The sequence below is a fragment of the Adiantum capillus-veneris genome, chromosome 19, assembly GCF_014529385.1.
Source record: "Adiantum capillus-veneris isolate H3 chromosome 19, ASM1452938v2, whole genome shotgun sequence".
NCBI lineage: Eukaryota > Viridiplantae > Streptophyta > Polypodiopsida > Polypodiales > Pteridaceae > Adiantum > Adiantum capillus-veneris.
In genome coordinates, this window is record NC_140949.1 from 90530340 (window position 1) to 90558101 (window position 27762).

The following is a 27762-nucleotide window of genomic DNA, read 5'->3' on the forward strand; positions in this document are numbered from 1 at the left end:
CATTGGGGGAAATGGTGATGTTGACAAGGCTGAAATGCCCAAAGCTTGCAACAAAACATGATGCCATTAGCTCTAAAGCATGGGTGCACTACGTGCTTAGTGATGCTTACAATGTAGAGTGTATGGAGCTAGTATGCTCCTCCTACACTTGAGTGTTCTCTCTTGGGTGTCTCCTCTTCCCTGTGTATGCTTGTGTTTTGTGCTAAGCGGAGGCCTCTTTCTATAGGCTTGAGAGGTGGTCCTTACCCACTGGTCATTGCAAATAACCTTTGGTTGCTGTAGAAGGCCTAGATGCCTCTCGGGGATTTAACATTTGCGAGTTTTTCATTTCAAGTTTTTTTGACAATTTTAGCAATCTTTAGAGTTTTTTTAACCAAATATGTGTCATAGCATAAAGTATCTATTTAATGTAATTTTCAATCGTCATAAGACTCCATATATGTGTGGTTGACGGAGAGAGAAAGTATAAATTCTAGAGAGATAGTATTTATGCGAGTTACCATTGGAAGAAGAGATCATAAATCCTTGAGAGAGAGAGAGAGTGACTTCTCTTCTAGAGAGAGAAAGTAAAATCATAGAGTTGTATATCACTACGCAGAGAAAGAGAGAGAGAGAGAGAGAGAGAGAGAGAGAGAGAGAGAGAGAGAGAGAGAGAGAGAGAGAGAGAGAGAGAGAGAGAGAGAGAGAGAGACCGAGAGGGCATAACGACGGAAAAAATGTAAACAAATAAAATCACCATTTCACAACTCATGCCATTAGAGTCAAATATGCTCGCAACGCATGTGATCAGAGTCAAATAATCCACAGCATATAAACATGCGATAAAGTAAAAAATCATGCAGAATAGAGACAACACTAATTTCAGAGTTAAATATAATCCACAACATATATAAATGTGATGAAGTAAAAAATAATGCCAGATAGAGACAATACTATTTTTCCCAAGCAATTGCTTTTTGAAACAACATAAGTTTGAGGATGTAAGTACATTCGCAAAACTACCACAGGATAAGATCAAAATTAGAGTACAAAAAAGGATAGTTGCCATAAATGTAATGGTCACTCTAAAAGGCAAGTAATTTGCTCCCAAATAGCTTGCAAGATGCTTCATATCTTTTGCTTGAAATTTAAAATCCTTTGCTGCATAAACAATGTTTTTTCAAGATAAATAATCACAAGTATAATAAACCAAAATAAATACAGAAAAACACTTTCATATCATAGATCAATATTCTAGTTGAGTGAAAGAAGCATACCAAACCAGTTGTAATTAAATGGAGGGAAAAATCATCCTTGGTTGTCCAAGAATAAAAGCGATGTCCATTGGTGAGAGGGTTGGCTAATGAATAATCATGTGCTCCTTAGGTTCAAGTCCGAGCACTTTTGTGTACACATAGTACATATGTTTGCATGCCAAAAAGGATTTTTTGGTATTCTCTCGCTTCTGAAAATCCGGACACGTGCATGCTGGACTCTGTTTTATATGAATCTCATAACTATTTTCAGTGAGAACTCGGAAAATTACATGCTCTTGAGACCTTTTCACTTCATCGAAAAATATAATTGTCATACTATTACATGCTTCCAATTTCTTCATGGCCTCTTTAGAGATTCCATGCCTCCACTTTTTCTTCCTCAAGCTGCCACCACCTTCTTTGCAGTCGCCAACAAGAGGTTGTGGATTCACCATTGAATTCTCTGTCCGAAATCCACTCTGATGCAGCGCGGCAAGTTCCTGTGTGGAGATATCTGTCCCTCTTGCTACTGGCCAAACATTTGGAGCAGGAGGTAAATCTTTGACTTGTATTTTGATTGATTGGGTATGCAAAATATCATGATTACAAAACCATAACCATTGCTCGATTGTTTTAACCTTGAACATTCTTTCGGACCATATACATGGAGTAACAAGACCAATTGAGCGACTATGCAAGATATTGTCACAATTTTTTCTCCCTACTGTTCCAAAACATTTTCTTTGACTTTGAATGGGCATTCTCCTGAGGGCCCACTGAGTGCGTGGCACATCACTCTCAAACACATTGTTTGTTTTAGATGACAAAGGTGTGGTTGTTTCTTTTTGAGATCCAATATCATCATCACTGTCACTAATTTGCAGCGGAATGTTAGAAATACCTGGTCCTTGGGGTATCAAACTTGATTTTTTTCGGCCGATGGGAGCTACTTGTTCCTGTTCTGCCCCTCTTTTTGCGTTGTACTGTTTCTTTGTCTCCATGCAAAATTGGTTGCGCATACATGGGAGTCCCTGCAACAGCCTCGTGTAATAGATGGGCCACGTTGGTTGGAGTTGGAGTTTGCTGAGATTCAACTCGAGAAAGCAAGGTCTCCATTGTGGGACCCGTTCCTATATAACGAACGCCCAGTAGTATATCCCAAACGCTTTGCACATTGAATATATGAGTTTATAACATCTGTTACACATGCATCATACAAGGATATTTTTCCCTTTCCACCTTCACCTGCTAACCAACTGGCATGTACACTTTCTGATAAATTAACATTGGGAATTTGTGCCCGCTCCCACGGACTTAGACCACCCTATGAAATGCAAAAAAACATGAATTAAAATTTATAAATTTCATGTATGAAAAGAATTTTTTCTAAAAATATAGATTGTCATAAAGGTACTTACATCTGTTCCAATTCCTCCCCAGTGTGAAATTCGTTGCTCCCACCATTTAAACCATCTGCTCACTCTTGTGATGCTCTCTGTAGATAGATGTTGTCTCCACCACTTTTGAATTGAAAGTGCCTTTTGAGATGCAAGCACAATGGTCTTACAAGCTCTCCAGTCCTCACACATATCAATGTGTTGATTTGTTAGATGTTGAGGTATCCACTTTTTAGTATATTTGTGGAGACTCTGCTCCCAATGAAATAGGCATGATCGTTCACTTCCCTCCATGATATTATCTGGCCCACCATTGAAGACTGTTCGAATAGCATTCCAATTTGCACCAGCTTCATCAGACATAAACCTGCAAAGTCAGCTGCACCATGTCCGTACTTTTCCATTGTTGAATTAAGGCTCTCCCAAAAAATAACTTGAGTCTTTGCATCCTCCTCTTTAGTTTCACATATAGCAATTATTTGTAGTGATCGTATGCTGCAAGATATTCAACATAAACATTTTCACACATCTTCTTTTATTTAATGATAAAAGATACGAGATATTTAAATACTTAAAGATTACCTTGGATCATAAACTGAGCATGACATTGTTGCCCATCCATCTATTCTATGGGTAAAATCAAAATGTACCCACGCATTTCTCAAGTCACCAGTTTCAGTTCTTTTCATCCGATTTACTAGATCAATCCCAAAACCTGGTCCTTTAGTGGACATTTTAAATAGGAAGCACTTGTCATCCTCTTCACCCTGTCCAGGATATCTACTCCCATGAAAAAAAGGAAACATGCACTTTTTTTGAAGCAATAAAATATTATCATATCCATCCCCAATAACAGCACCTTGACTCTTTCTCTCCTTTGAAACAATTGAAGAAAACCTACACGATGCATCACAAGAAGGCTAAATTTATAATAGTTAAAAAATTAACAAATTCAAGGAACCAAATTGAGTTTTCTTACCCTTTGGTTTGAACCAGTGGCATCATTTCTTCCAAAAAATCATTGAATTGTACATCGGATGTAGCTTCAGCTTCCTCACCAATCAAGGAGTGAAGAACAAGTTGTTGAGCCACCAACATTTGAATTTTTCTTGGGCCACCCTTTTCTATTTTTAGTACTGCACCTACCTGTTTTCGCACTCTTGAAATAGCAGCCCTAGAGGTACCTGCCTTAACATTATGACAATGTTTACCAACATGTATTGCCAGTCGCGACATTGTACCATCTCTAGGCAAAACATAATAGATTTTGCAGGGACAAGCAACAACACAAGTAACAACCTTCTGACAATAATGACAAGTTATTGTTGTATTCTCTTCCATTGCAAGGTAGTCCTTTTTCACCTGTCTATCCAAATATCCATGAAAATCTCTACTATTGAATTCTTGTTCCTTAATATAATGAGGACACGTTGAATAATTACACTGCATGAATCCCAAACAGTGGCTTAGACGAATTGTGCATGCTATTGCCATGGTTGTCACAGATGGGCGAGTCCACAAGTGACCATCAAAGCGTTGTTCCATCCCTGTCATTTGTTTTGTTTTATCCTGAGTCGCAGGTAACTCAAAACACAAATTTCCATCATAATGTTGTGGAAGTTCAGCAACTTGCAAAGGAGCTCCACATAATGTTAACAGATCATTTAACTTTTTTGGCCCTGGATTTTGTTGAATCCAAATGACGATTGAATGAGTTTTGAGCTGTCCTATATCGTCACCACTACTTTCAAGATTCACAATACTTAAAACATCTTCAGATATCTCTTTGTCATTTCCTTTCTCATTGTCAGATACCTGTATAAATGTGTCTGAATGAAGCATCTCAAACAAGCTCGAAAAAGAACCATCTATTAAGAAATGCTGATGACCTTCTATATCCCACTGTGGTTGCAGCAAGACTTTTGTTAGGCCACAATCACTTTCAATAAGAGCAGATAGTGACTGAAAATGGCAAGATGGAGGCAACAAACTCTGCAAATAGTAAGCACTAAGCAACAATGAGTTTCCCTTCAACTGAATGTCGCGGTTGACTATATGACCACCAACCTTCCAAGTTATTGTTACTTTCATGTTGGACATATTCTCTCAAGCAACAGATTACAGGGTGGAGATGCGAGAAAATTGTGGTGGATTAAGTGAAGGTGGTGAAGGTTAATGAAAGTTAAAGATAAAGTTAACGTTAATGAAACTGGTGAAAGTTAATGAAAGATGTGAAGGTTAATGAAAGTGAAAGATTGGTAGGTAGACGAAAAGACAGTTGCGTAAGATCTTGTGACGGCTCAAAGAATAATGAAAATCATAATTGAAGAAGTGCATTTAATATATGACGGTTCTGAATGTATGTGCAGTGGAATATGTCATCAAACTTGAGGGGCCATTTAATTTCTAAATGGTGGTTCAAGGACTGCATTTAATGCAGTCTAATAGTGTCTTCATCTTTTGTGTATGTGTGTGTGTGTGTGTGTGTGTGTGTGTGTGTATATATATATATATATATATATATATATATATGATTGTGGGAGTGTGTGTATAAAAAACGTAACATTCTATATGACTGACTTTGTATAAAAAACGTAGGAATTTTTTTAGTTAAGTTATATATATGATTCCATCTTGCCATTTTATATATATGTGTGTGTGTTTTTGGTAGTGTGTATATATATTTATTTTAGTTAAGTTATATACATTACTGTGCGTGTGTATAAATGATTTTGTGGGTGTGTGTAAACAACGTAGCATTTTATTAAGTTAAGATATTTAAGTTAAGTGTATGTGCACATAGTTTAAGTTAAGATATTTTTAAGTTGAGTGTATGTGCATTTTTTTAAGTTAAGATATTTAAGTTGAGTGTATGTGCACATAAGATATTTAACTGTGCACATAGTTTTTACATTTTGTGTGTGTGTGTGTGTGTGTGTGTGTGTGTGTGTGCATGACTTAACTTTAAGAATGCTACGTTTTTTATACACACAAACACATACAATCATTTTTTTAAATATATGGTTGTGTGTGTGTGTGTGTAAAAAACATAGTATTTTTTTAGTAAAACTATATATATGAATCCATTTTGTGTATATCTTTGTGTGTGTGTATACATATACATATACATATATATATATATATAAATGAATGTGTGTGTGTGAGTATTTATACCACAATATCATTTTTGTAATATATGGTGTGTGTGAAAAAAAAAATAGTTGAGATGAAAGTGGAGTGAAGTTTAAATGGAGTTTTAATTGAGATTGAAGTGGAGTGAAGTGAAAGTGAAGTTTTTCTGTGAAGAAGGAGATGAAAGTGGAGTGAAGAGAAAGTGGAGTTTTGCTGTGAAGAAGAAGGAGCAAGAGAAGACAAGGTACTGTGTGTGTGTGTGTGTGTGTAGATTTTCTATCAAATGATGTGTGTGTGTGTGTGTGAGTGTGTGTGTGTGTGTGCTTACCTGCGCACGCTCGCCCGATCCACCGGAGGAGGTCCAATGGAGCTCCATTGGACCTCCTCTGGTGGATCGGGCGAGCGTGTTCAGGTAAGCACACACACACACACACTCACACACACACACAGTGATACACACACATCAAAAACACTTGCACACACACACACACACACACACATCTAAACACTTGCAGTCACACACATCAACACACTTGCATACACACATATTAAACACACTTAGAGTAACAATTACAATGATGTAAGAACAGGTCGTTGTAGAGAAGAGGTATACAAATGTCAAAGTGGATTTGTATTTTTCCTTGCCATGAGCAAGTTGAGAATGGTTTTTTTTGTGATTTGCATTTTACGCCGTTATGCTGCCGAAATTTAGAATTTTATATTTGTATTGTCAAGCATATACACACATACACATATATAAACACTTTTATTCACAACATCAACACACTTGCATACACACACATATTACACTTACATTCACACACACATAATCATGCACACATCCACTTGCATACACACACATACATACATACATACACCCACATATATAAACACTTGCATTCACAACATCAACACACTTGCATACATACACACATACACATATATAAACACTTGCATTCACAACATCAACACACTTGCATACATAGCACAAACACATACACAATCATGCATAAAGACACACACATATTACACTTACATTCACACACACAATCATGCATACATCCACACACACACACACACACACACACACACACACACACACACACACATATAAACACTTGCATTCACACACTTTAACACACTTGCATACACACTTACAGTAACAATTACATGATGTAAGAACAGATCGTTGTAGAGAAGAGGTATACAAATGTCAAAGTGGATTTGTATTTTTCCTTGCCATGAGCAACTTGAGAATGGTTTTTTTTTAAATTTTGCATTTTACGCCGTTATGCTGCCGAAATTTAGAATTTTATATTTGTATTGTCATTGCAAAGAAGATTTTTGTTGTTTGTGGTTAATAGATTATGGATCGTACACCATCTAAACGTGGCAGGACAGGTATCTCTCAAAGTAAGTTCAAATACATTAAGCTATTTGTTTTCTTTTCTTTTGTCTCATCATACTCACTAAACTATTTGTGTTCTTATTGTTTTTTGCTTGTAGGAGTAGGATACACATTAAGATTTGGCACTACAGGGCATAGGGCCAATGCACGATCTTCCATTGCTTCTTCCAATGTCCATCGAAATAAAGATATTTTGGGTGATGTGCATGAAGAAGAGGATATATTGAGTGATGTGCATGAAGAAGAGGTGTTCATAGATATTCATGCTACACAAGGTGAATTGGTGGCTCACAGCGTGTCTGAAGCAACAACAATTGTTGCTAAACCTCCCGATCATCCAACAGTATTTGGAAAGGATGTTCATGGTCGAATATTAGAGGAGATTGTAGAGGGTTTTATTGTAAAGAGAGGTGGGGAAACTCCTCGAATTCCTCTTTGTAGATTGATGGAAAATGAAGCCATTAGAGCGGTGGGTCCAGGCACTGAGGGCTTGGTGAAAAGGTTTGAGATGTCTGGATACAGTGTGCTTGGAGCTCCATTTCTTGTGTCATTTAAGAAGCCAGGCCATGATCAACATTATGTTTCCGACTTAGACAAAGATGAATGGGGGCCTATTTAGCGAGAAATAAGCGATGATTTTGATAATTCCCTTCCCCTTGAGTGGGAAGACTTAAGGGGAAAAAAATTTATCGTTTGGGATGGTAATCACCGTTTGAAAACTTGGATGCGCTTAATAAAAACACGTAAGTGATTTCTTTTTTGTTTAATGTAAAGTTGACTTGTATTACTCTATGATTTCTAATTTTCTTTTTTGTTGTTGTAGAATTTTCAATGATAAAGTGGAGACATTGTTCTGTGAAATGTCAATTTGTCTTTGTTGATAGAAGTGCAGAGGGGGAGCTTATGCTAGCTTTGCGCTCTCAAAATGAGTAAGCACATTTGTTGTTTTGAACGTTATTGCTATTACTTTATCGATGTCATTCTACTGCCATTTAATTTAAGATATTGTGGTTTAGGATTGGTAGAACCACTGTGAGCACAAATTTTGGGCAGGAGATCTTCTTGTTCCAAAAACTGGCTGTGGCAAGCAAAGATTCTTTAATGAAAGACTTTCCCCAAGATTGGATTCGATGGATAGAGGTAGAGCTTGCTTGTGAGAAGAAGGCATCTAAAGGGAGTTGGTACAACGCTCCTGCTCTTTTATTAGCAATGCTCATATGGAAGGTAAATTTTTTTGCCTTACAGTACACTTTTTATGTAATTTCTAAAGCTTGACATTATTTTGTAAAATCTTACTTTTTTTTTCATTTGCTCTACAAAAGGAAGACTTTGACTTGTCTCTTATCAAAGAGATGCAAGAGATCAATGATCCCTCGATTTCACTGCCAGAAAAGGAAATGGTTGCTCGAGGAAGAATAGAAAAAATATTCAAAGAAAGAGCTTATAAGGTAAACACTTTCTCTTCTCCCCGTTTATGTTTGAATTTCTACTAAATTGTAAGTTGACATGTCATTTGAATTTGATATATTTGATTGAAAAATTGATTTGATTTGATCTCGTGCTAACATAACATAGATGTTGGCCATTGCCAACCCCGCCAATGGCCAAGGGTTCTTCTCTTTATTATTTAACTTCAATTGGATAAGAGAAAAGGATCAAGTGGGCCTTACAAGAGACAAAGTCCACTCTTTGGCAACTTCTAAAATATCACCAGAGAGGTAATAATTTTTGGATAAAAAATACACATGAAATCATCAAATGAATCAATGCATTTATGGTTTGTTTATTGTTTGCTCTATAGGAAAAAGAAAATATTGCACTCTTTGATGCATTGCCGTATAGATGATGTTACTTCTGAGCGTTATATTAGTGCAATGAAATTTAGAATGTACTTGCGTAAAGAGTGGTATTGGTTGGGGAAGTATCTTGAAGCAATGCTTGAGGATCAAAGGGAAAATGATTGAAGAAATGCCAGAGGTCTTTGAAGCATGGTTTCATCACCAATTGAGGGACCACATTGATAAAGCTTTTGTGGAGCTTTGGAGTAAGCTCAACACAAAAGAGTCGGATGAAAAAATTCCAGAGCTTATGGAATCTTCAAGGAGAGTATTATTCAGGTAATACAATTGATATCTTTATGGTTGTCATTCTATTTTTTACTTAGAGTTTGTATAATAAATAAGTCACTTAGGAAAGGAGCTCAAATAAAGTTAACTGCATTTTATGTAGATGGCTAATTCAGCTTTACGATCAAACTTTGTTGGAGAAGTTGCCAATTGCTGTTGAAAGTTGGAGGGACCTCTCTTGTGAGGAGTGTATGTATCCACTATGGATGAGAGATTATGGTTTGATTGCTTGGGAAATTGAGTATTGCCCTTGGTGGCTAGATTACACTCGAGGCACCTACCCACGTGATGAAGGGAACTTATGTAAAGGTTATTTTTGGCATTTATAAAAACTACAAAATTGTTAAAGTGCTCATACTATTTAGATTATGTTTGTGAGAAATATATTTTTGTTTGCTTTAGAGCACGTTCTTGAAAGAAATGAAAATGGTATTGAGGAGATTGGCTCAGCTTCCAAGAAAGCCACCTCTTCGAAAAGAGTAAACAATAGTACAATCTCCTCTATAAAGAAACGATTGGATTTTGTTAGATCCAAGAAGCCCAATAAGTCTCCCAAAAAGAACCAAAAAGGTGCTCAAGGCTCCACAGGTAAACTTGCTTGTATAGATATCTCGCTGTCACTTTCTTTCTACTCAACAATTCTTGATGAAATATTTTATTTTCTGATTATGCAGTGCCTTCCATAGATTGTGATGTGAACGTTATTGGGAACATGCTAGATGTTTACAAAATTTCTCTCGATGATGAGAAATGGTAAACACATGTGAAAAGAAAGACTAACTATGTGTGGTGTGTGTTGTGAATGTTTGAAATACATTTATTTGATCGTATGCAGGATCTTGGATTTTCTTCATTCAGCCCATGTTGATGGGGAAAAGAGCAATGAAGTGGCCTCTCTTTTGTTTGCGGATTTTCCAACAAACTTTAAAGTTGAAAATTTTTCAGAGAACGAGGTATGCATCCTTCAAAACCACAATGGACAGTCTATGATAGTTTTGGAACTTTAATTAAATTAACAATGCGTATTATGCAGGTCCCTCCATGGAATCAATTCTCTCGAAAATTAAGTAAGAAAGTGGCCGTAATAGCTTCAAAGTATGTGGCAGACAATGGGTGGTACATCACCCTAAGCTCCACTGATCACTTTGGCATTGTGTCTAGCCATGCCATCGAGATGGGATTCAAAATGATGCACACCATCCTTATTTTGATCCCCGATGGTTATGTGCGAAAGACCATTGAGATTGAGAGAGTAAGTAAATTTATTTGTTGATTGAAAAGCATGCTTGTAGTTTTCTTCAATTAGATCACATTCTAGTTGTAATTTGTAGGTGGAAACACTATTGCTAGGATTGTTTTATCGTAAGGGTCAACGTCCTATCTACGATCGACGAGATGGAGAGAGCGTGGACAACAACTCTTTCGATGCCAAGTCCGGAATACTGGTGGAGCGCGTCGACGGAGAGTACATTGGAGGACACGCTCTTAGAGGTGCCGCCGAGCATAGCCTTGACTTCTTTCGGTAAGAATATATGCTTCCTACCATGCGTTATTGGACTATGTTACATAAAGTAAAAATACGCATATTTTTTGCTTTTTTTAGCTGGCTTGTGCGGACATTTACTGCGGAGCACACCTACATTGTTGATATGTTTTCTGGATGTGGTGGCTTGGGCAATGTTTGCGTTGAGTTGTCTATACACTGTCTCTGCATAGATAGTGATCCAGAGGTCTTCCATCAACATATTTCACGCTTCAAGGCTCCATGTGTACGTGCTATTTCTGCAGTTGATGCAGATAGTGATGAGGAGACTGATTGGCAACAATATGAGCCCGGATCACATTGCCCTTGATTGACATCAACATTGGTATTATCTATCATTTTTTCTAGTTTGTGATTTTTATAGAACGATGTGTGACCATGGTGTTTGGGTGCCACTTTTTTGGTATTACTGAAGACATGTTGTTGGTGTTGATCGTCCTTATCAATTCAGCCATGATTTCATATTTATTATACTAGATAGAAGTTTGTTGAGAGCTTTGGATTTACCAAAGTAATATACCAACATATGCTTTTTTGCTTATGTTATTTCTTCTTCCCGTGAGCATTCATTGCTGCACGGAAGCAAGTATGGAATGGGAATTTTTTTAGTTTGAATTTTCATACCGTTATGCTACCGAAATTTTGATTGCTTATCAATATCATCATGCTTTTTGTTCATGTTTGAAAACATAATCATGATTTCACGTATACAGAAAAGTTAGTCAAGCTTCACGGAAGCAAGTATGGAATGGAAAATTTTGTTGTTTGTATTTTCGCGCCGTTATGCTGTCGAAATTTTGATTGCTTGTGAATATAATCATGCTTTTTGTTCATGTTTAGAAACATAATCATGGTTTCATGTATACACAAAAGTTAGGCAAGCTTCACGGAAGCAAGTATAGAATAGGAAAGCTTAACAAAAGTTAGGCAAGCTTTCACAGAAGCAAGTATGGAATGGTTTTATTTTTATTTTTCACATTGTTATGCTGTCAAAATTTCATTTGCTTGTCAGTATTTCTTTACACTGTCGGTCTAAGAATATATATAGTTTTATATATAATATTTATATTATATATATAATATCTTTTTATTTATTTATTTATATGTGTGTGTTTATGTACGTAAGGAGATCTTCAACTCGGTAAAGTGTTTTTAAGTACTTGTTTATACAATATATATAGTTATTTATACGTGTGTGTTTATGTATGTATGCAGTTCTTCAACTCAGTAAAGTGTTCTTAATTACTATTTTATATGCAAGAGTCTATGCGTGTTTCATTACTTTGAGGTCTTCGCCCAAACAAGTACAACCATCAATATTTTTTAGATTCCTAGTTTCAAATTGGCTTATTAGGCATTCATCTTTGTTTGCAACAACACCTACATGGACAGGAAAGTATATTCTACTAAAAGTAGGGTAAATACTAAAGACATGCTCATCTTTTTCTTGCATTATATAAAAAACTCACATAGATTTTCTTTATATTTTTGGCTTTCAAACAGCTTGTAGTTACATTTGACGGTTTAGTTTAGCTACACGATATCAACAATACCCTAAATTATGACAGATCTTGAAGATGTGTTAGTAGACCAGGCCGATTAAAAGTATCACAGCTACTTCAATAATAATAAGTCAGACAGAGACATATGAATTATTCTCGCCAAGGCACTGAAGAGTGGAACACCATCATATAGTTAAAATAAGCATCATATAATTAAAATAAGTTGTTTACATGATTACGTAGGGAATCAAACCTGCACACACACACACACACACACACACACAGTACAACTTGCATCACACTAGTACAATTTATCATGTGCTAGTGCATATTTATTTAACTATATTATTTAGTGCATAATTATTTAAATCTTGCCTCAATCTTCTACCACATTAGAGCCAGAGATGTCGACCAGGTTGATTGTGCGTTTGCAGACAAGCAAATGGTCAATCTCCACCTGTAAAGCGGCCCTTCGAGAGCTATCTATGTACCCCCATGTCTCCCACTTGCCCAGAGCTTCTCGCATTGTCTCAAAGCCATCATTGAGTTCCTGGTCTCCGGTGTTGCGAGCGCGATTAAGGTGGTTGAACATCCGGATCGCCTTGTTTGTGTCACGCTCTCTTTGTGTAAACGTCTTCTTTTCTTCAAGGGGTGCGTTGGGGGGGAGTTTGTGAAGCTCTTCATGGATTTTTGCAACTACCTCATTACCAGTACTAGCATATCCTATAGGCATTGTATAAGTACAGGGAAAATGAAAAAATCTCTCTTGATTAGCACCTCCGATTCACTTGTGCAGCATATGGTGCTTGCATTGTAACATTTATATATAGGCTAAAGCACCATGCTCTCAAAAAGCATTGATAGTGATGGAAGAGTGGCATGTGTTAGTGACATGAGGGGTCCCACGCAGCATATGCTAACTGCTAAATTGGAACGTGCAATAATATATGCATGATTTGTCAATATGAATATTATAATCGTCTACTACTCCACCACTAACTTTTAAAGTGGGGTGTGCAATAAAATATGCATGATTTGTCACTACGATTATTATTCCCCTATAAGATTTTTAAGCATCTAAAAGTGCAATGAGTAGACAACACTAACTGCCTCTCTAAGGGCTCGGGAAACACTATGATTATTATTCTTCTATGAATACTATAGGCATATAATAGTGCAATGAGTAACCACCACAAACTGCCTCTCTAAGGGCTCGGAAAACATTATTTGTGGACCAGGATTTGGAACCTTTTCACACGCATATGAACAAGAAAACTCTCTCTCTCTCTCTCTCTCTCTCTCTCACACACACACACACACACACACACACACACACACACACACACACACACACACACACGTGAGTAGAAAACGTGCACACAACCTCCTTCTTCACAACAAAACTCCACTTTCATCTCAATTAAAATGTGGGATATTTATAAAATATATAAATTAAACCAACACATAAACAATTCTATACCAAGATACTAAATGAAATAATTTGAACCGGCTTGAGAACCTTCTTGCCCAAACTTGAGCCGGACTTTTTTCATTTTGAACCTATCTTTCCTCTCTCCCCCTCATCTCCCACTCTCTCTCTCTCTCTCTCTCTCACACACACACACACACACACACACACACACACACACACACACACACACACACACACACATGTGAGTAGAAAACGTGCACACAACCTCCTTCTTCACAACAAAACTCCACTTTTACTTAACTCCACTTTCATCTCAATTAAAATGTAGGATATTTATAAAATATATACATTAAACCAACACATAAACAATTCTATACCAAGTTACTAAATGAAATAATTTGAACCGGCTTGAGAACCTTCTTGCCCAAACTTTAGCCGGACTTTTTTCATTTTGAACCTATCTTTCCTCTCTCCCCCTCATCTCCCACTCTCTTTCTCTCTCTCTCTCTCTCTCTCTCTCTCTCTCTCTCTCTCTCTCTCTCTCTCTCGTTGTCGGTACTCTCACACCCCGATCCTATCTCTATTTCACAAGTATGTTTTTCTCTCTCCGTCTAATCCTTCTTCTCTCTCCTTCCCTCGGTACTTATTTAACATACCACAACGCCACCTTAGAGAGCATACATATGACTGGAATCCATGCTTCTATAAACTCGAAAAAGCATCACTTGTAGCAAAAAAACACGAATTGATTAACTCGCAAATAAAATTAACCCATGCCTCTCTAGTGAGAGAGATAAAGAGAGAAGGTAGAGATAGAGAGAGAAAAGAGTGGGATGGGTAGATTTTTTACAATCCACTAGCCATGGCTAGGTTATTAGGGAAGCGTGGGGTCTTAGGGTATGTACAAGGGTTTTGTCGATGGTTCGGGTGGTCGGTGTGAGGTTTAGTGTTGCCGGAGTCGGTTTTTGTTGTGAGAAGCCGAGATGTCTTGACTCTTACCTCCTTTCGATGTTGGCCGGGGTGTACCTTTGGCGCCACTTCTTGTTTTGGTGTTGGCAACGCGTGAGTTGGCCTCCTTATTTCCTTTGATGTTGGTGTTGAAAGTTTCCTTTCCTTCTTTTTTTTGTTGTGAGTGCGTATATGCGTGTGTGCATGTACGGGTGTATGTGTATGTGTATGTGTATGTATAGTTTTGTGTGTGTGTATGCGGGTGAATGTGTGTGAATAAATGGTGTGTTTGTATGAGTATGTGGGAACGGGAGTAGGAGGTGGGGTTTTCTTTATTAAGTGCATAATATATATATATATATATATATATATATATAGTTTTATTGCACAGGGAGATGGGAGCGACGAGCGATGGCAGCGCTGAAGGGGGTGTGTGAGGGGGGAGTGTGTGTGTGTGTGTGTGTGTGTGTGTGTGTGTGTGTGTGTGTGTGTGTTGAGTGTGTGTAAGCGCCCTATGGCTGTGCCTGCGGGCCTATCTGCGTCGACGCCGAGAGAGAGAGAGAGAGAGAGAGAGAGAGAGAGAGAGAGAGAGAGAGAGAGAGAGAGAGAGAGAGAGAGAGAGAGAGAGAGTGAGTGAGTGAGAGATGGCAGGCCTGAGAAGGTGAGGGAGAGGGTGAGGAGGTTGAGGGAGAGGGGTCATCCCGTGCGCCCTATGGCCTGGTCTGAGAGGACGCGCAAGGGGGGTGAGATGGTGAGGGGGGGTTTAATGTAGTCAAAGATGGAATAAAAAAAAGGATGTATTATTAGGCTCCCCTTATGGGTTGTTCACACACCGCAAGAGATAACGAGGGAGAGGAAGGAAAAAGAGAAAGAAGGGGGAAGGGAAAGAGGTCATAGAGAGAGAGGAAAGATGGGAAAATGGGGGGGGGGGGGGGGGGGGTTGTCGGGCTCGGCCCGCTGGGGGAAAGAAAACAAGGGGAAGGAGAGAGAGAGAGAGGTGTGTGGGGTAAAGAAGAAAAAGAGGGGGAATAAGAGAGAGAGTACAGATCATGATGAAAGAGAGGGAGACTTTTGAAAAAAAAAAAAAACGGTGTCCGCCATTCGTTCCCTAGAACCTCATCTCTCCGACCGGGCTAGAGTGCGGTGCGGACAACCCGGCATCATTAGCCCTCTCCTTTAGGTTAGGGGCATTCATGCCTCGAATTCATCTGTTATATTATTGTCGTTGGAGGTGGGGGTTGATGGTGTATCCTCGTCTGGAATGTCGATAGGTGGAGTCTGGTAAAATCAAAGAAAATAAGGTTTGAGCCACCAACCATTTACCCTGGTTTTATGAAGTTTTCCATTAGCTTCCATAAGATGGTAGCTTCCATTGGCATAGTTCTTCCTGATGATGAACGGGCCTTCCCATCGGAGTAGGAGTTTATTATCTTTGCGTGTTTCGAAGCGATTGTCGTAGCGGAGCACCAACATTCCTTTCTTCAGTTCTTTTTGCCGCAGATGCTGGTTGAAGCTAAGCCGTCTGTGCTCCAATTGTGCCGCATAATAGTTTATTACTTCTTCTCTGTCCAGCTGCAGTCTTTCCAAGTCGATGATGTTATCTCTCAAATGAAGGTTAGGTTGTTGAAGTTGGCTTGCCATTACTCTGAGACTTTGTAGTTGCACTTTCAATGCGCAAGATTGCTTCCTTACCAAATACCAGATGGTACGGTGTGAATCCCAAGGATGTACAGAATGAGGTTCGGTAGGCCCACAAAGCTGGTAGTAGGTACTTTTCCTAGTCTCCAGGATGATTGTTTACTTTCTTGGTAATAATTTTAGAAACCATTCGGTTCACGTTTTCAACTAGGCCATTACATTGAGGGTAATATGGTGAAGAGTGCCTCCTTGTAATACCAAGTTTCTGTATTAATTCTCCTACCAAGTCTGCTATGAAACCTGGCCCTCTATTAGAGATGATCTCTAATGGTGTGCCAAACCTACAACATATGTGCTCGTAGATGAACTTAGCTACCTCTACTGCTGTGATTCTAGTGGTGGCTACAGCTTCCACCCATCTAGTCATATAGTTGACTCCCATGATGATGTCTGAGTTGGCCCTAGGCAATGTTCCTATGGCATCAATACCCCACTTTTCAAATGGTCCATATGAAATAATAGGTGTCTGTGGTTCATGCATAAGTGACCTAGTGCCTGCCTTTTGGCACAACTTGCACCTCTTGCACCAATGGTGTACATCTCGGTTGAGGCTAGGCCATATGAAGACAACATGCAAGATTTTCCTACTTGTTATGTCTAGGGAAAAGTGACCACCACAGACCCCGTCATGACAACTAGCAATTACTCCCATGATTTCATGAGAGAGGGGGACCTTCCTGAGTATTTGGTCCTTACCCTTACAGTACAGACTGTCATTGATGAGCCGATACCTTGTGGCCTTTCGCGTAAATTATTGCTTTTGTCCCTTTGTTAAATCCGATGGACATTCCCCTGTTTCAAAAAATGCATGATGTCAGGTAAGGCATCACTACCTTGAAATAGGGGAGCTTTAGCTTTATGGCCCCAACCAACACTTCCTGCAGTCTTTCACTTGCTAGAGCATCTGCTTCATGGTTTTGAGCCCTTGGGTTATGGTGTATTTGAACTTCTTCAAACTTACCCAACAAGGTTTTTACACCACTTAAATGAGTCTTCAAGCTAGGATTCTTGCATGTCCATACTCCATTTACTTGCCTTACCAAAAGTAGAGCATCCCCAAATACATTAAGGCGTTGTACCCCTTGCGAGCCGCACCATTGTAGACCCTTGGTTAGTGCTGCATACTCAGCTTCATTGTTAGAATGTGAATCTAATAAATGGCCAAGCGAAAATACCTTTACCCCTTTGTCATCAAAGACCACTATGCCTGCAAGCTGCCTTGTTGGATGCTCGCTTGCAAGCTCCATCAAAGTAGAGAGAGTGCGCTCCTTCTACCATTGGTGGTATTGGAAGTGATAAAATCTCTTCCTTCTTATATTGCTTCTCTTTCCTCTGAAAGCCTTGGTAGGTCATGAGTCCTCCCAAGCTTGCCCTTGTCGTGATTTACACTTGTACCATGTAGTCAAATTCTTGTAGATGAATTAGCCATTTAGTAATCCTAGCAGACACATCCATGTGTTGTACAACATAAGGAAACATCTCATCCGTGGTCAGATCACAAATTTCTTAGGCAACAAATATGACCTAAACTTTATTGTTGCAAATCTAAGAGCTAGGACTAAGTGTTCCACATGGGTAAAACCTTTCTCTGCTGCTGTCATCATTTGACTAGAGAAATAGATTGGCCTCATGAAAGATGTCGTTGTATCCTTTTGGAGTAGCACAACTCCCAATGAGTCATCACCCACACTTGAGGTGACATAGAATTTTTCATCCCACTTAGGTGGTGAGATAGTTGGTAGGGTGGCTAAGACCTCCTTTACCTTGTTGTAGTGATGTTCGCTTTCCTCGTCCCAAATAAAAGTTGATTTTTGAGTGAGCTGTTGCAGTGGTGGAACAAATTGTGATAGTAGATGTATGAATCTACTCAAGTACCTCACTTTTTGTAGAAAAGAGACCAGCTTTTTGGTGAAGGTAGGGCTATGAGTGCAGATACCTTACTTGGATTGACGTTCATACCTTTTGTTGAAATTTCATGGCCTAGTAAAATGACTTTACTCTCCCCAATGTGGCACTTATCCACATTTACTTGCCCGCCTAGGCTTTGCAACCCGGCCAAACCTTCAATTACCTTTTCTAAGTGTGAAATGCGAGAGATACATATACAAAAATCATCGGTGAACACTCTTATGGATGTTCCAAAGAACGATTGAAAAACATATGTGACATATCTTTGGAATGTGGCAGGTGCATTTGTGAGACCAAATGGCATAACTCTATATGCAAAACAACCCCATGGCGTGATAAAAGTGGTTTTTACCTGGTCTTCCAAGGCTATGCGTATTTGAAAATATCCAGAATAACCATCACACATGGTGTAGCATTCAAAACCCGCTACTTTATTCAAAATTTCATCCAAGAAAGGGAGAGGAAAGTGATCTCTCTTTGTAGCTGCATTTAGGGGTTTGTAGTCAACACAGACCCTCCACTTACCATTGTTTTTTGGCGTCACTACTACGCGTGACACCCACTCTGAGTTTTCTACAGGATAGATGAATACTGCTTCCAGCAGCTTCCTTACCTCGGCCAAGAGTGCCTTTTCTTGTATGACCCCCAGTCGTCATAGCTTCTACACAACTGGTTTTACCCCTTCCTTCAGCTTAATATGATGTTCCACCTCTGTAATTCCTGTGATTTTTTCATAGTTGTCAATGAATAGGTTAGGAAATCCCATCAATATTTTCAGAAAACTATCTTTCTCCTCAAGTGTTAATTCCGTGGACAACATACCCTTCAACCTACCTTCTCCTAGGCGAGGTGATTTGCTCTCCTTTTCATTGTGTTGCCCTTCTGGTGACGGATTACCAGTTCTGCTTACCCTTTGTGGATACTTTATGATGATGCCCATCACATCGACGGAGCTGTCACTTTCATCGGTGGATGTGGTCTCCTCCTCAGAAGTGGAAGACTCGCTAGTGGTTCCATCTGTTGATGTTTCCAGATTCATTTGCTTCTGCTTGCCAATCTTCATGGCGTAGTAGATTGTCTCCCCTTTCTTACCAGTCATGCATAGAAGGCCAGTGTCCCAGTCCTATTTTTCCTTCATGGCCATCAACCATGGCCTTCCCAAAACTAGTGGATAGCCGTCCCCCTTAGTAGGCATTACAAAAACATCTACCTCTACCTCGGTGTTGAAAGCTTTTATCTTCACAGCACTTACCACACCTACACACTTTGCCTTTGTGTTGTTTGCCATCTTTGCCTTGCATGGAGAAGGCCAGTCAACCTCAAGCCCTAAATGAAGCATCATAGCTTCGCTCATCACACAGATTTGTGCACCTCCATAAATGTAGGTTGTAACATTTAATGGCCAAATAACTTATGTGTAGCGGAAATTAGCATGAACATAGTGGGCATTTCATTAGAATAGATTCCTAATGAGAATTACAAGAGTGCTTGGGTGGAGAGAGCAACAAAAAGCATAACACCTAGTTATATAGCATCGACAATACTTTCAAAAGAGAGAGAAATTAAGCTATTGACAACAGTTGAGGACCGGATTTGCATGGAGCCGGTCCCCCCTCCAAAAGGCTTTGTATTATGGTTTCTCCCATCAAGAGAGACATTGTACAATACAATTCTTTGTGTTCCTTCAAGACTAGCTAGTGCAATGAAGATGGAAGCTTCATACACCAAGCAAAACACTTAATCAAACACAACTTGAATTATCCCCGTTCTCAGACCCAAGACCTCACACACCTTCGAAGATGGTGAGAGCTAGCAGGGTATGAGAGTAGATTGAGAGGAAGAAGGAGTATCTTACGAGAAAGAGGTACATCTCCTCACATAATCACTCATATTAGCATAGCTTATCTTAGTAATTAGCTTGGTAGAGGAGATGAGCATGCATTGAAGCTTGGCTCTTGGTTGGATTTGCATCCACATGCCAAGAGAGTGTTGATGTAGGCTTCTATCTCATAAGCTTGGAGTAGGTGATGAGCTCTCCATTAAAGCTTTGGAGGAGATAGAGTATTCTTCCTTCACACATGGTCAAGTGTGAGTGTGTGTGTGTCCATGCCAAGCAAAAATCAGCCCCCTCTCTCTCTTGGGCGAGCCCTAGCTGCTAATTTGGTCTGGCTTTTGCCTCATTGGACCTCTCCAAGTCAAGCCAATAGGTATTAAGCAGCATAAGTGATAGCCTTCTGACATGTGTCCCCCTTTTCCCTTTTGTGAGAGCTTTAGATAATTAAATAATTAAACTAAACTCTCATTGGACCCCTTTGTCTCCTGGCAAATAGAAATCAGGCAAGCCATGGGGCTTCTGAATGCTCATTGGACCCTTTGGGAGACTGCCCAATAGTCTTCTAGGAGACTTAATTCTCATTGGTTTCTTTTATTAAATGTTTTTAAATTAATTAAACTACATTTACTCTAGCTTAATTCTCATTGGTCCACTTCAAGGGTCTTCCAATAGGAATTGGGCACACCTTGTGGGCATCTGGCCTAGGGAGCTGACATGTGTCCCTTATTCCCTTTGTGTAAAGGGAGCCTGTGTGTGTGTGTGTGTGTGTGTGTGTTTGTGGCTTTCTCTCTCATCCCCTACCTTTGGGGCTCGCCCCCTCCCATGTAGGGATGTGCAAAGACTTTTAGGGCACACACAAAGCATCCAATTTTCCCTAGGGTTGACCTTTGGACACAACCTTTGAATTTTGGAACCTTAGCATTTTGGAAGTCTTAATGGGCTGAACCTTAGGGTTTTTTTAGCCCATTGTTGCACATGGCTCTTTTGCAGATGGCCCCCCCTTTGGATCCCTATTTTCCCTCCTTTGGATCCCTACTGTGGCCGGTCTGCTAGCTTAACCAATATTCTAGCTTTTTCTCCCTTGGCACTTCCCCACATTAAATGATCAGTTTAATATGAGAAAATAATTTAGGAGAATTCTATAGTCAACACACATACGATATGTGCCGTCTTTCTTTTGCACTAATAGCACAGGTGAGCAAAATGGAGATGAGCTAGGCCTAACCATGCCCTTCTCAACTAACTCATGCACTTGCCGCATAATCTCCTCTTGTTGAGCTTGAGAAACTCTATAAGGAGGTTTGTTAGGTGGTGAACTTCCTGGAAGAAGTTCAATTGCATGGTCATCATTACCTCGTTTAGGAGGTAGCTCACAAGGGATGTCGTCAATAAAAACATCTTGAAACCCCTTGAGAAAATTGGATAACTCTAATTCCTTTTGGTTGCTTTTATTTTCTTTTGCTAAAGCATTAGGTTCATTTTGAGAATCTTTAACAAAAATCATGTACACGGAAATAGAGCTCTTTATTGACTTGTTGAAAGCTGGTGTATGTACAATGGGGATGGTGTTACCCATCTCCTTAGAATCTATATACATGTCTTTTTCCCTGAACTTAAAGGAGATTCTCCTTTCAGGAAATTTAACATCGGCAGCCAGGCGGTCAAACCATGGTGCCCCTAGGATTACATCCTCATGCTTGAGAGGAGAGATAAAGAAGTCCTCTTTGTCCACATAGCCTTGGACATGAAGCCTCAATTTCCCGATTAAGGGAGTGACTGAAGCTTCTTGCCCCTTGAAGCCACTGTCTGCGGATAGGATATCTCCCATCTCGTAGGATTGTATGCCTAGCTTGGTGGCTAACTCCATAGATATGAAATTGTGAGTAGAACCAGGGTCAAAGAGAATAAAAGCATCATGTTCTCTTACCTTTCCCCAAGCATGGCATAGAGGAGATCCTTTGTGGTGAGTTTGGTGAATCTCCTCCTCTTGGATTTCAACCAAAGAAGCTCTAGGAGGATCTTGGCGGTTGTTCTTTTGGGGACAAGCGCGGTACGCATGCCCTTGTTCGCCGCACTTGAAACACCGGTTATCCTTACGATAACGCTCAAGCTCTTCAGGAGAGAGTTTATTCTTTCCTTTGTAAACTCCCTTCTCTTTAGCTTTGTTGGAATTGCCCTTAGGAGACTTTTGGACATTGTCCTTCCCCTTAGGCTCATTGGAACCCTTGTTTTCCAGGGGCTTATTATTTCTTTTACCCCCCGTTTGGAAATTGATTCGAGAGGCCACCATAGTATGGTGTATTACCGCCGATATGGTACATGGCCTTTGGGAGTTGACATACTCCGCCATTTCTTCGGTTAAGCCCGCACAAAATTGTTGCTTTTGCTCTCCAAAATCCAACTTTTTGAAGACAGTGGCTTTGAGTTGTAGGTCCGAAAACTTGTCTACATATTTGTGGATGGATTCATTGGGAGAGACTTTTAAGCTTCGCCATTCGGTGAGTACCTTGTCTTTGGCATCGGTGGCCAAAAACTGCTTCATAATGGAAGCTCTTAAAGCCTTCCATGTTCGTGGAGCTTCACCGTTGGCTCGTAGGCTAGACCACCATTGTCTGGCGGACTTTTGAAAGTGCATAGCTACATGGCGTAGCTTAGAGGACTCCGTGAAGCCCTCATCTCCAAACGCCGCATCGAATTGCTGGATAAAGGCCAAGACTTTGTCCGTAGCACCGAAGGTGCCATCATAGGTAAGGAAAGAGATGCTCTTCCCTCCCTCTTTGAATTTCTTCAGCTTGGACGACCTCTTCCATGCGACATAGGATTTCCTATGGCCTCTTCTTTTTGATGGTTCAAAAGTTGCACCATCACTTTCTTCAGAAGGTGAAGAATTTGAAGAAGGTGGAGAAGAGGGTGACCTCTTTCTTGCCTTTTTCTTGTCTTGATCTTTGTCGTCTTAACCATAGCTTTCATAAGAGGAAGAGGATGAAGAAGATGGAGAAGAGGGTGTCCTCTTTCTCGCCTTTTTCTTCTCTTGCTTTTTATCATCCCTCTTTGAATTGTGGTGAGGAGAAGAATACGATGGTCTTCTCCACTTTGGTGATGATGGAGAGCGTTTAGCCCGCCGTCTTCGTGGAGCCATCTCCGCCGAGGTGGGGGGAGACTCGATTCTTTCTCGTTCCTTCGGTGGAGTCTCTTGAGTTCTCCTTTGGGAAGGAGATGCATCATCAAGAAGTAAATTCTTGAGCCCTTCATATGGATTCTCTTCTTCTTCCCGAATCGGAGAGAGACCTCTTTTGGTAGTCTCACAAGGAGGCTTCCTAGGTGTTCTCTCGTCATGGTGATGAGCTTGGAGAATCCCGTGAGCACAGAGCTGCCGTTGCACTTCACTTTGGAGAGATGGATTGCCCATGGCTTGTTGAAGCCTAGAAACAAGATAGTTAACAAGCATTGAAGCATCATTAGTAGCTTGCTCATGAGCAAAATCAAAGTTATCAACATTAATTTCACTCTCTTTACTGTTGTCAGCCATTCTAACAGCTTTTAGGTGTAAACTTTTTAGGTATACTTTGGCACTTCAAGCCCTAGTTGCTACTCCTGTTTACCCCTTTAGAAAAAGAACTCAAGCTACTGTACCCGCGGCTCGAATACCATTAATTGCAAGGAATAGAAGAGAGGGTCTTTCGACACCAAAACAACACCGGCTCCTGTCAAGCTTCTAATAGCTCAACAGTGGTTAAGCCGTAGGCAAGCCCCGTAGGACTCCACTATTAAGACCATAGCTCTCGACGGTGATGCCCCGTTAACTGAACAAAGGCAGGCGCACTGCAAGGCTGAAAAATCCCTATTCTACTTACTCACATGCAATTAATAATACCAACCATTTGTAGCTAGCTTGAGGACCTCCCTTCTTGACCAAGAAAAGAGAAACCTTGAGCTCTGATACCAATGTAACATTTAATGGCCTAATAACTTATGTGTAGCGGAAATTAGCATGAACTTAGTGGGCATTTCATTAGAATAGATTCCTAATGAGAATTACAAGAGTGCTTGGGTGGAGAGAGCAACAAAACGCATAACACCTAGTTATATAGCATCGACAATACTTTCAAAAGAGAGAGAAATTAAGCTATTGACAACAGTTGAGGACCGGATTTGCATGGAGCCGGTCCCCCCTCCAAAAGGCTTTGTATTATGGTTTCTCCCATCAAGAGAGACATTGTACAATACAATTCTTTGTGTTCCTTCAAGACTAGCTAGTGCAATGAAGATGGAAGCTTCATACACCAAGCAAAACACTTAATCAAACACAACTTGAATTATCCCCGTTCTCAGACCCAAGACCTCACACACCTTTGAAGATGGTGAGAGCTAGCAGGGTATGAGAGTAGATTGAGAGGAAGAAGGAGTATCTTACGAGAAAGAGGTACATCTCCTCACATAATCACTCATATTAGCATAGCTTAGCTTAGTAATTAGCTTGGTAGAGGAGATGAGCATGCATTGAAGCTTGGCTCTTGGTTGGATTTGCATCCACATGCCAAGAGAGTGTTGATGTAGGCTTCTATCTCATAAGCTTGGAGTAGGTGATGAGCTCTCCATTAAAGCTTGGGAGAAGATAGAGTATTCTTCCTTCACACATGGTCAAGTGTGAGTGTGTGTGTGTCCATGACAAGCAAAAATCAGCCCCCTCTCTCTCTTGGGCGAGCCCTAGCTGCTAATTTGGTCTGGCTTTTGCCTCATTGGACCTCTCCAAGTCAAGCCAATAGGTATTAAGCAGCATAAGTGATAGCCTTCTGACATGTGTCCCCCTTTTCCCTTTTGTGAGAGCTTTAGGTAATTAAATAATTAAACTAAACTCTCATTGGACCCCTTTGTCTCCTGGCAAATAGAAATCAGGCAAGCCATGGGACTTCTGAATGCTCATTGGACCCTTTGGGAGACTGCCCAATAGTCTTCTAGGAGACTTAATTCTCATTGGTTTCTTTTATTAAATGTTTTTAAATTAATTAAACTACATTTACTCTAGCTTAATTCTCATTGGTCCACTTCAAGGGTCTTCCAATAGGAATTGGGCACACCTTGTGGGCATCTGGCCTAGGGAGCTGACATGTGTCCCTTATTCCCTTTGTGTAAAGGGAGCCTGTGTGTGTGTGTGTGTGTGTGTGTGTGTGTGTTTGTGGCTTTCTCTCTCATCCCCTACCTTTGGGGCTCGCCCCCTCCCATGTAGGGATGTGCAAAGACTTTTAGGGCACACACAAAGCATCCAATTTTCCCTAGGGTTGACCTTTGGACACAACCTTTGAATTTTGGAACCTTAGCATTTTGGAAGTCTTAATGGGCTGAACCTTAGGGTCTTTTTAGCCCATTGTTGCACATGGCTCTTTTGCAGATGGCCCCCCCTTTGGATCCCTATTTTCCCTCCTTTGGATCCCTACTGTGGCCGGTCTGCTAGCTTAACCAATATTCTAGCTTTTTCTCCCTGGGCACTTCCCCACATTAAATGATCAGTTTAATATGAGAAAATCATTTAGGAGAATTAGATATTGATTATTATGACATAGGTATTTCCAATTCTCTTCCCTTTTATGTTGACGTTGATAGTTGGAAGGATGTCGTCCATGTTGCAACTCGAAATTGCTCTGGCTACCTTTGCTTTGGAGCGTCTTGTACTCACCATTTTGGACCATTGCCGCCTTACCTTTGGTGCGAGATGTAGCAACTGTGGCCATGTAATCTTTGGTCCTTGCTCCGCCACATCCAATGTTAGATCATAGGGTTTAGAACTTTCACCTAGGTTCTAAATGGAAGTCGGTGATGCCCAATTTCCTTGGTGGCCTGGATGGCCTCTTGCTAGTCTCTCCTCTCATGCTTCTCTCATCATCTGATTGTGTGGCTTTATCCCTCCTAGATCTTTTCACAGTCATGGATTCAAATGGTTCTAAAAAGGTTACCTTCTCTTTACCCTTGTCCCTCTCCTTTGCTCTGGGTGGATCCACTACAACGACTTTTCCTTTCTCTTTTAGCCTTATGATGTTTATAGGGCAATCAGGTGGTGGTTCTGGTGGAAGAGGTGGAATGGATGCTGGTGATGGTGCCTGGGGTGGGCATAGAATTTGTGTTGGTGGGGCTAGTGCTCGAGGTGGGGGTGTTCTTTCTCTAGGGGGTGACAATTGGTTCCACTTACCTCCTCTATTATAGTTTTGTCGTGGTTTGGGACAATAGTACATACCGTGACCATCTTCTCCGCAGTTGTAGCAGTGATACTCCCTGTTTTGTCGTCGTGCTCTTCCTGGGTCTTGATCTCTTTCTTGATTCCTTCCTTGCTGTATCAAGTGGATAGACAAATTCTGCAGTTGGTCACTAATATGGGCCAACATATCTTGTTGGTCATCTCTTACCCCAAGAGCTGGTGGTGGTGGTGGAATGGTGGTTGTCGTGGTTGTTGGTCTGCACGATGTTCCTGCTTCTGTTGACTCGGTTTCTTTGGCATTCGCTTCTTCTTGTCCTTAAGACGAGCAATCTCAACGGCTAACTTGTACATAGCCGGGAATCTACCCTTCACCTTCTCCTTGAGAAGCTGCCATAGGCCATGCATGAACCGGTATTTCTTTAGGAAATCGAGTGCAGCTTCCCCCCTTGCCAATGACTCAACCCACCGTTCCCACACATCCACAAATTTGGACTCATAGGTGGCGTATTCTAAAAGACCCTCCCGCTTCAAGTCTCTCAGCTTGTCCCACAACTTCTCTAAAGTGGTACCTTCCCCAAAGCGCCCCTTAAAAGCGGTTTTTAAGGGCTCCCAGTCATCCTTGGTTGCTTGTGGAAGTGCATTGTACCACGATCTAGCTTCTAGCTTCATGAGATGCTTAAAGATTCTAACCCGGGATTCATCCGTATCTTTGTTGCTCACTACACATCCTACTTCAAAGTCATCTAGGAAGTCTGTTACCAGATCCTCCTCCTTCTTTCCTTTAAATGTTGGAAATGCTACACTTGCCATGATTACTGAGAGAGATATAGAAAGACACACTGCTTAGCTTGCAATTTTTTTTTCCCTTTACAAGGAGACGTGTATACCCTCTTATACTAGGACATAGATTAAAACTTCAAACGGTACATTGCCTTGTACCAAAGGTAAGACAAATGGCTGATCTGATGCCAGAACCTCAAAAAACCGCTCCCCACCCAGCATGGTGTCGATGACGTGCTGGTAGTGAGCCTTCAAGTCCAGTATTACCTTGATTGAGCATACTCGTGTTGGTATGTGTGATCTGTCTTGAGGTAGGTTGTACTGATTCATGTGAAGCTTAGGGGTGCTTAGTCATTGTCCAAACTTGTGGGCGAGGGTGGTGTTCTTTCCTAAAACAAATTCAGTAGATCCCTAGTCTCTCCAGTGAGAGCGTGAGCAAATGCTTTTGTTATCTGTGCTGTAGCATCAGGTGTGACTTGGAAACTGACTGTGATAAATACCTCGGTGACTTGAGTTACCCGATTCTCGAAGTAGAATAGTGTTGATTCTCTATTGTGCAGAGCTCCCTCCATCTTGTTGTTGCGGGTCGGTTCTAGGTTGTGAACATGGTTTTGACCTTCTCCTTCTTC

General features: G+C 40.4%; 1 protein-coding gene across 1 annotated transcript; it reads left to right on the top strand.

Annotated features, from left to right (window-relative positions):
- The first annotated feature begins 9666 nt into the window (after positions 1-9666).
- Positions 9667-26323, top strand: LOC147434453 (uncharacterized). The gene is made up of 4 exons (XM_086489632.1): positions 9667-9886; positions 9973-10051; positions 10134-10251; positions 26204-26323. The coding sequence occupies exons 1-4, from the start codon at positions 9667-9669 to the stop codon at positions 26321-26323; spliced, it is 537 nt and encodes a 178-aa protein (XP_086345758.1).
- Positions 26324-27762: the final 1439 nt, after the last annotated feature.

Coding starts and splice junctions, on each gene's coding strand:
- LOC147434453 (XM_086489632.1), top strand. CDS start 9,667: ATGTTTGTGAGAAATATATTTTTGTTTGCTTTAGAGCACGTTCTTGAA. Junction 9,887..9,972: donor AGGTGCTCAAGGCTCCACAG/GTAAACTTGCTT, acceptor CTGATTATGCAG/TGCCTTCCATAGATTGTGAT. Junction 10,252..26,203: donor AAAATTTTTCAGAGAACGAG/GTATGCATCCTT, acceptor TGATGTTTATAG/GGCAATCAGGTGGTGGTTCT.